The 9,614-nt window shown below is 51.5% G+C and overlaps 1 protein-coding gene across 4 annotated transcripts in view; it reads left to right on the top strand.

Moving 5' to 3' along the window:
• The first annotated feature begins 4,583 nt into the window (after positions 1 to 4,583).
• Positions 4,584 to 9,614, top strand: part of BIRC5 (baculoviral IAP repeat containing 5) — a 15,049-nt gene continuing 10,018 nt past the window's right edge. For 2 of the 4 annotated variants that reach the window (XM_011988991.1, XM_011989059.1), the window contains exons 1-3: positions 4,584 to 4,825; positions 5,078 to 5,187; positions 6,735 to 6,852. In XM_011988991.1, coding sequence (XP_011844381.1) covers positions 4,715 to 4,825; positions 5,078 to 5,187; positions 6,735 to 6,852 — 339 coding nt within the window. In that variant the 5' untranslated portion in view covers positions 4,584 to 4,714. Of the gene's footprint in view, positions 4,826 to 5,077; positions 5,188 to 6,734; positions 6,853 to 7,924; positions 7,927 to 9,614 lie in introns of all 4 variants that reach the window. The other 2 variants (XM_011988861.1, XM_011988925.1) reach the window with 2 other exon arrangements.

The raw sequence follows: 9,614 nt of genomic DNA on the forward strand, positions 1-9,614 counted from the left end.
TTTTTTTTTTTTTTTTTGAGACTGGATCTCACTCTTTCTCCCTGGCTGGAGTGCAGTGGCCCAGTCATGGCTCACTGCAGCCTTGACCTCCCAGGATCAAGTGATCCTCCCACCTCAGCCTCCAGAGTAGCTGGGACTATAGGTGCATGCCCGACTAATTTTTTTTTTCAGATGGAGTTTCACTCTTGTTGCTCTAGCTGCAATGCAATGGCTGGATCTCAGCTCACTGCAACGTCTGCCTCTTAGATTCAAGCGATTCTCGTGCCTCACCCTCCCGAGTAGTTGGAATTACAGATGCTCACCACCATGCCCAGCTAATTTTTTGTATTTTTAGTGGAGACAGGGTTTCACCATGTTGGCCAGGCTGGTCTCAAACTCCTGATCTCAGGTGATCCACCTGCCTCAGCCTCCCAAAGTGCTGGGATTACAGGTGTGAGCCACTGGGCATGGCCTTGCCTGGCTAATTTTTAAAAAATTTTATAGAGGGGGGTCTCACTGTGTTGCCCAGACTAATCTTGAACTCCTAGGTTCAAGTGATCCTCCCTCCTGGGTCTCCCAAAGTGCTGGGATTACAGGCATGAGCCACTGCCCCGGGCTGGGAAATCCTTTTTTTTTTGAGACAGAGTCTCACTCTGTCACCCAGGCTGAAGTGCAGTGGCACTATCTCGGCTCACTGGAAGCTCCGCCTCCTGGGTTCACACCATTCTCCTTAGCCTCCCGAGTAGCTGGGACTACAGGCGCCTGCCACCACACCAGCTAATTTTTTGTATTTTCTTTTTTAGTACAGACGGAGTTTCACTGTGTTAGCCAGGATGGTCTCGATCTCCTGACCTCGTGATCCACCTGCCTCGGCCTCCCAAAGTGCTGGGATTACAGGGGTGAGCCACTGCGCCCAGCCAGGAAATACTTTTTTAAGCCAGGGCAAGGTGAATCTGAAATGCCATTTGAGGAAAGATCTGTTCGCCTGATGCCCTGTTTGACCCTGGGTGGACAGGACAGCATCTGCCAGCTCCGGGAAGCACTGCAGATGGGAAGAGGCTTGGCCACTCTCCGAAGGTGGCAGGAGTTGGAGTGGGTAAACTGAAGGTAAGAAGAATCTAGGAGTTGGGGAACCTGGAGACAGGTTACCCGGCAGGGCTTAGGGCTGACACCCCCACAGATACAGTTCTGTTCACTGGGGCTGAAACATAAGAGGAACCCAACTGTTGTGGGAGGAAAAGACCCTTCTGCCCTTTCCTTTTTTCTTTTTCATTTTTTTCGAGGCAGAGTCTCTCTCTGTTGCCCAGGCTGGAGTGCAGGGGCACAATCTCGGCTCACTGCCACCTCCGCCTCCCAGGTTCAAGAGATTCTCCTACCTCAGCCTCCTGAGTAGCTGGGACTACAGGCGCGCACCACATGCCCAGCTAATTTTTGTATTTTTAGTAGAGACAGGGTTTCACCATATTGGCCAGGCTGGTCTCGAACTCCTGACCTTGTGATCCACCCGCCTCAGCCTCCCAAAGTCCTGGGATTACAGGCATGAGCCACTGTGCCCGGCCTGACCCCTCTGCCCTTTCAAAACAATGTTCGTTCTCTCACAGTCTTCTTTTATCATATTAAGTCCACGCCGCAGGACTATTTTGTCCAGTGAACGCTATGCAAATATTTCGTGCACCTGCTGGTCACAGGAATGATATGTACTTGGTACGCACTGATCGTACCTTGGTGTGGGAGAAGGGGGGGGAAGGAAGCAAAGAACAGCCCCCTCCTTTCCTGGTGCACCTTCAGATGTGCCGACGGGCTCAGACTCGCTACAGATGGCCCCCTTCCCAGAGACAGGGGAGGATTCTCCACCCACTCCCCAGCCTCCAGGACCATCCTGAATCTCGCCTTCAGGCACTCAAGTTATTATGCGTCTAGACACGCGGATATATTCAAGCTGGGCACAGCACAGCAGCCCCACCCCAGGTGGCTTAAGTCAGAGCTGGAGTCCAAAGAGACCACATCCCAAGGGACTGTGTGGGGGTTGGGGCACAGAGGCCACTGCTTCCCCCACCGTCTTAGGCACTCCTGAAGTCAGCCTCACTCTGCCTCTTGGGGATTTCTTTTTTTTTTTTTTTTGAGACGGAGTCTCGCTCTGTCGCCCAGGCTGTAGTGCAGTGGCACGGTCTCGGCTCACTGCAAGCTCTGCCTCCCGGGTTCACGCCATTCTCCTGCCTCAGCCTCCCGAGTAGCTGGGGCTACAGGTACCCACCACCATGCCCGGCTAATTTTTTGTATTTTTAGTAGAGATGGGGTTTCACCGTGTTAGCCAGATGGTCTCGACCTCCTGGCCTCGTGATTCACCTGCCTCGGCCTCCCAAAGTGCTGGGATTACAGGCTTGAGCCACCGTGCCTGGCCTTCTCGGGGATTTCAAATGCGCTGAGACTCCAGCACTTTTGTGGAAGCTCCTTCTGGTCCTGACTTGCACCCGGATGCTGTGGGGCTGCAGCTGCTGCTTGGGTTCAGGAGGATGCTGGGGGCCTGGTGCCCATGAGCTTTTGAAGCTCCTGGAACTCGGTTTTGAGGGTGTTCAGGTCCAGGTGGACACCTGGGCTGTCCTTGTCCATGCATTTGATGACACTGTGTGCAGAAGTGAAAAGGAGTTGTTCCCTTCCTCCCTCCTGAGGGCAGGCAACTGCTGTGGTTGCCAGTGGAGGTGATGTGTTCTTGGTCCGTGCCCAGTGGCCACCCCAGCAGAAGCTATGGTGGTTCCAGGGACCAGTTAGCGAGCCAGTCAGTGGGACCCAGGGACGGCCTACCAAAGTTAACTGGATTTGATAACTGTAGCAAAGTTGTTTCCTGATTTTGATGATTGTGCTGTGGTTGTGTGAGAGAATGAAGTATTCCGGGGTAGTGTGGTAATGCCTTCAACTTACAAACGGTTCAGGTAAACCACCCATATATGTACATATATATGCATATGATATATACACATACAGGGATGTGTGTGTGTTCATATATATGGGGGGAGAGAGAGAGAGAGGGAGAGAAAGGAAGTCAGGGAGAGGGAGAGAGAAAGAGGAGACACAGAAGGAGACAGCGAGAGAGTGGGGAGTAGAGAGGGAAAGGATAAGAGAGAGGGAGAGGAGGAAAGAGAGGCAGGAGGAAGCAGAATGTTAAAGGAAATAGGCAAAACATAAACAGAAAATCTGGGTGAAGGGTATATGAGTCTTCTTTGCACTATTCTTGCAATTATCTTTTATTTAAATTGACATCAGGCTGGGTGCAGTGGCTCACGTCTGTAATCCCAGCACTTTGGGAGGCTGAGGCAGGCAAATCACCTGAGGTCAGGAGTTTGATACCAGCCTGGCAAACATGATGAAAACCCGTCTCTACTAAAAATACAAAAATTAGCCTGGTGTAGTGGTGCGCGCCTGTAATCCCAGCTACTTGGGCGGCTGAAGCAGGAGAATCACTTGAACCAGGGGGGCAGGAGGAGGTTGCAGGAGGAGGTTGCAGTGAACTGAGATCATGCCACTGCATTCCAGCCTGGGCCATAGAGCAAGACTCAGTTTCAAATAAATAAACATCAAAATAAAAAGTTACTGTGTTAAAGAGTAGGGGCAGGGTGGGAGGATGGGGGTGGGGAAAGGTTGCTAAAATATATCAATAAATAAATAAACCCCAAAATGAAAAAGAGAGTGGGGGCACCAGGCCTACGTGGGACTGGAGGGCTGATGGGACCAGGCCTCTTCTCTCTGGCCAGAGAACCCAAGAAGTGAGCAGATGTGAGCGGTGCAGAGCTAGGCATTAGAGGTCCGGAACACCCTGTTCCAAAGCAGAGGACACAATCATTTTTTTTTTTAATAGGCTGCAGGACTTACTGTTGGTGGGACGCCCTGCTTTGCAAAGGGAAAGGAGGAGTTTGCCCTGAGCACGGGCCCCCACCCTCCACTGGGCTTTCCCCAGCTCTCTTGTCTTCTTATCATGGTGGTGGCCCAGTCCCTGGCCCCTGACTCCAGAAGGTGGCCCTCCTGGAAACCCAGGTCGTGCAGTCAGCAATGTACTCACCGGGACAGCGATGTCTGCTGCACTCTGTCTCTCCCCTGTGCATTTGTCCTTCATGCCCGTCTGGAGTGGTTGGTTTTTGCAGAGGTGGTGCCCTGTAAAGCCCTCCTGTCTGACTCTTTTTTTTTTAAGACTGAGTTTCGTTCTTGTTGCCCAGGCTGGAGTGCAATGGCACAATCTCAGCTCACTGCAACCTCTGCCTCCTGGGTTCAAGCGATTCTCCTGCCTCGGCCTCCTGAGTATTTGGGATAACAGGCATGCACCACCACGCCCGGCTAATGTTTGTATTTTTAGTAGAGACAAGGTTTCACCATGATGGCCAGGCTGGTCTTGAACTCCTGGCCTCAAGTGATGCTCCCGCCTAGGACTCCCAAAGTGTTGGGATTACAGGCGTGAGCCACTGCACCCGGCCTGCACGCGCTCTTTGAAAGCAGTCGAGGGGGCGCTAGGTATGGACAGGAACGAGCTGGCGCGGGGTTGCTGGGTGCACAGAGAGCACGGGCAGAGCCACGCGGCGGGAGGACTACAACTCCCGGCACGCCCCGCGCCGCCCCGCCTCTACTCCCAGAAGGCTGCGGGGTGTGAACCTCCTAAGAGGGCGTGCGCTCCCGACATGCCCCGCGGCGCGCCATTAACCGCCAGATTTGAATCGCGGGACCCGTTGGCAGAGGTGGCGGCAGCGGCATGGGTGCCCCGACGTTGCCCCCTGCCTGGCAGCCCTTTCTCAAGGACCACCGCATCTCTACATTCAAGAACTGGCCCTTCTTGGAGGGCTGCGCCTGCACCCCGGAGCGGGTGAGACCGCCCGGCCTCCTGGGGTCCCCCAGACCCGCCTTGCCCTTTCCCTAACGAGGCCACTGTGGCTGGGACCCGGGGGTACGAGCCGCCCTCCCCTCCCCGTCCTATCCCCAGCGAGGCCACTGTGGCTGGACACCTTGGGTCCGAGCCGCCCTCCCCTCCTTGCTTTGTCCCCATCGAGGCCTTCGTGGCTGGGCCTCGGGGTTCCGGGCTGCCGAGTCCACTCACGAGCTGTGCTGTCCCTTGCAGATGGCCGAGGCTGGCTTCATCCACTGCCCCACTGAGAACGAGCCAGACTTGGCCCAGTGTTTCTTCTGCTTCAAGGAGCTGGAAGGCTGGGAGCCGGATGACGACCCCATGTAAGTCTTCTCTGGCCAGCCACGATGGGCTTTGTTTTGAACTGAGCTGTCAAAAGATTTGAATTGTGAAGACACTTAGTATGGGAGGGTTGCTTTCCAGTCTCAATGCTTCTTAAACGGCTGTTTTGAACGGATACCTCTCTATATGCTGGTACCTTGGTGATGCTTACAACCTGATTAAATTTCATTTGACCAAAATGCCCTTAGGGTGGATGTTAAAGTCTCATTCACATAAGATGCCTGATGCCTTTCATGTTCAATAGAATACATGAGCAGACCCTGTTGTTGTGAACTGCCAGGGATGTCCAAGTGCAAAAGTTTAATTGAAATATAACCCACACAGCACAAAAATTACCCTTTGAAAGTGCGCACTTTACACTTTGGGAGGCTGAGGTGGGCGGATCACCTGAGGTCAGGAGTTTGAGACCAGCCTGGCCAACATGGCGAAACCCCAGCTCTACTAAAAATACAGAAATTAGCCGGGCGTGGTAGCACGCACCTGTAATCCCAGCTACTGGGGAGGCTGAGGCAGGAGAATCGCTTGAACCTGGGAGGCAGAGGTTGCAGTGAGCAGAGATTGTGCCATTGCACTCCAGCCTGGTCAACAGAGCGAGACTCCGTCATAAAAATAAAAAATTGAAAAAAAAAAAAAAGCATGTACTTCAGTGTTGTTTTGGCTTTTTTTCTTCAAGATGCCTAGTTAATGACAATGAAGTTCTGTACTCAGATGATGTCTGTTTTTCCACACTGTAATGCCATAACCTTTTCTCACCTTTTTTTCTGTCCGAATCAGTTGCTTCCACAACTTGAATTTTTTTCCCTTGAGAATCACCCCAGTTGTTTTTCTTGTTGGCCAGAAGGGAGTAGCTGTGTTTTTCTTCGTATGTTTGCTGTGGTGGTTATACTGCATCCCAGTAATCACTGGGAAAATATCAGTGGTATTCGTCTTGAAAATGAATAAGTGTTGTCATGTTTTCAGATTAGAGTTACAACTGGCTGTCCTTTTGGACGTTGGGTGGCCATGTTTTCATTGTAATACAGTTCTGGTAATGGTGATGATCAGCTGTGCAGGGAGACCCCCCTAGCAGGAAATGAGAGTATGAGCTAGAGGGGTCCCTTGGGGAACCCTGGGCAATAATGGCCTTCTCTGCCCTTAATCCTTACAGTGGATTACGTAACAATTTCAGTGAAATGAAATTGCTTCAAACAGTTCCTTGAGAATGTTAGAGGGGTTTGACATGTAATTCCTTTGAACTTACACCATGTAACACTTTTCCAACTAACTGCTAAAGAAGTCCAGATAAAATAGATACATTAGCCACACAGATATGGGGGGAGACGTCCACAGGGAGGAGAAGGTGCTAAGAGGTGCCATATGGGAATGTGGCTTGGGCACAGCACGGATGCCATCAACTTCAGACTTGACATCTTGCTTCTGAGGCAGAGCAGGGCGTGCCTGTGGAGGGCACGGGGAGGTGGCCCGCTAGGAGTGGACTGCCACTTTAATCCCTTCAACTGCCTTTCCGCTGTTGTTTTGATTTTTCTAGAGAGGAACATAAAAAGCATTCATCTGGTTGCGCTTTCCTTTCTGTCAAGAAGCAGTTTGAAGAATTAACCCTCGGTGAATTTTTGAAACTGGACAGAGAAAGAACCAAGAACAAAATTGTATGTATTGAGAATAAGAACTGTTCAAACCCTATTCAATGTCTTTAGCACTAAACTACCTAGTCCCTCAAAGGGACTCTGTGTTTTCCTCAGGAAGCAGTTTTTGTTTTTTTTTCTGAGACGGAGTTTCACTCTTGTTGCCCAGGCTGGAGTGCAGTGGCGCAATCTCGGCTCACTGCAACCTCCACCTCCTGGGTTCAAGTGATTCTCCTACCTCAGCCTCCCAAGTAGCTGGGATTACAGGCACGTGCCACAACACCCAGCTAATTTTTGTATTTTTAGTAGGGATGGGGTTTCACCATGCTGACCAGGCTGATCTCAAACTCCTGACCTCATGGTTCGCCCACCTCGGCCTCCCAAAGTGCTGTGATTACAGGTGTGAACCACCGCACCTGGCTTTTTTTTTTTCTCTGAGACAGGGTTTCACTCTGTTGCCCAGGCTGGAGTGGAGCGGCATGATCTTGGCTCACTGCAACTTCTGCCTCCCGGACTCAAGCGGTTTGCCTGCTTTAGCCTCCCAAGTAGCCGGGATTATAGGCATGTGCCACCACACCCAGCTAATTTTTGTATTTTTGATAGAGATGAGGTTTTGCCATGTTGGCCAGACTGATCTTGAACTCCTGACCTCAGGTGATCCGCCCACCTCGGCCTCCCAGAGTGCTGGGATTACAGGTGTGAGCCATCATGACCGGCCTCAGGAAGTATTTTTATTTTTATTTTTATTTATTTATTTATTTGAGATGGAGTCTTGCTCTGTCGCCCAGCCTGGAGTGCAGTGACGTGATCTCGGCTCACTGCAAGCTCTGCCTCCCTGGTTCAAGCCATTGTCCTGCCTCAGCCTCCCGAGTAGCTGGGACTACAGGCACCTGCCACCACGCCCAGCTAATTTTTTTGTATTTTTAGTGGAGACAGGGTTTCGCTGTGTTAGCCAGGATGGTCTCGATCTCCTGACCTCGTGATCCGCCCACCTCAGCCTCCCAAAGTGCTAGGATTACAGGCGTGAGCCATCGCACCTGGCTGTTTTTATTTTTTTGAGACAGGGACTCACTCTGTCACCTGGGCTGCAGTGCAGTGGTACCCCATAGCTCACTGCAGCCTCGAACTCCTGAGCTCAAGTGATCCTCCCGCCTCATCCTCCCAAGTAATTGGGACTACAGGCGCACCCCACCATGCCCACCTACTTTATTTATTTATTTATTTATTTATTTATTTTTGTAGAGATGAGGGTTCCCTATGTTGTCCAGGCTGGTCTTGAACTCCTGAGCTCAAGGGATCCTTCTGCCTTGGCCTCCCAAAGTGCTGAGATTACAGGCATGAGTTACCATACCCAGCTAGGAATCATTTTTAAAGCCCCTAGGATATATGTGTGATTTTAAAGCTCGTGGAGTGTGGCCGGGCGTGGTGGCTCACACCTGTAATCCCAGCACTTTGGGAGGCTGAGGTGGGCAGATCACTTGAGGTCAGGAATTTGAGACCAGCCTGGGCAACATGATGAAATACCATCTCTACTAAAAATATACAAATTAGCTGGGCATGGTGGCAGGCACCTGTAATCCCAGCTACTTGGGAGGCTGAGGCAGGATAATCTCTTAGAGGTTGCAGTGAGCCAAGATTGCGCCACTGCACGCCAGCCTGGGCGACAGGGCAAGAGTCTATCTCAGGGAAAAAAAAAAAGGGCGCGATGGCTCACGCCTGTAATCCCAGCACTTTGGGAGGCTAAGGCAGGCAGATCACGAGGTCAGGAGATCGAGACCATCCTCACCAACATGGTGAAACCCTGTCTCTACTAAAACTCCAAAAATTTATCTGGGCATGGTGGTGTGCGCCTGTAGTCCCAGCTACTCGGGAGGCTGAGGCAGGGGAATCGCTGGAACCTGGGAGACGGAGGTTACAGTGAGCCGAGATAGCACCACTACACCCCAGCCTGGCGACAGAGCAAGACTCTGTCTCAAAAAAGAAAAAAAAAGCTCCTGGAGTATGATCTTGGGGTTGTGTGGTCAGAAAAACATGTACCCTTAGTAAAGGTGTATTGAGCTTGAGGATCCTTGGTTGGTGGGGACATTGTAACATTAGGATTGCCTTCCTGCCCTCAGTGAAAACCTACATGGGGTGTCACATGGCCACGTGCTCCTGTGCTGGCAGTGGTGTGAACAGAGGTCTGGGGACACACAGTAGAGGATATGTGGGGAAGGGGTAAAAAGAGGCAGCAGCCCATCAGGACCCAAAGGGTTTTCTGCAGGTGACTCCCTCCAGGCTCTTTCCAGTTGTGCTGGGCTATTGTGACAGCCGAAGGTGAAGCCGTGAGTCCACAAAAGGGGTGGCTCCCGAGCAGCCAGGGTGTGGAGCATGAGGCTTGCCAGAGAAGACTAGAGCTCCAGTTAAAGCAGAATTTCAGATGGACAAGGAATGCTTTTTTAGTATAAGCAAATCCCACATTTTGTGTCAGTATTTACTAGAAACTTAGTCATTTATCTGAAGTTGAAATGTAACTGGGCATTGTTTTTTGTTTTTTTTTTTGAGACGAAGTCTCACACTGTCACCCAGGCTTGAGTGCAGTGGCGCGATCTCGGCTCACTGCAACCTCTGCCTCCCGAGGTCAAGCGATTCTCCTACCTCAGCCTCCCGAGTAGCTGGGACTACAGGCACGTACCACCATGCCTGGCTAATTTTTTTATTTTTAGTAGAGACGGGGTTTCACCAAGCTGGCCAGGCTGGTCTTGAACTCCTGACCTCGTGATCTGCCCTCTTTAGCCTCCCAGAGT

Source organism: Mandrillus leucophaeus, unplaced genomic scaffold (genome assembly GCF_000951045.1).
Source record: "Mandrillus leucophaeus isolate KB7577 unplaced genomic scaffold, Mleu.le_1.0 Scaffold1, whole genome shotgun sequence".
In the NCBI taxonomy this organism is placed as follows: domain Eukaryota; kingdom Metazoa; phylum Chordata; class Mammalia; order Primates; family Cercopithecidae; genus Mandrillus; species Mandrillus leucophaeus.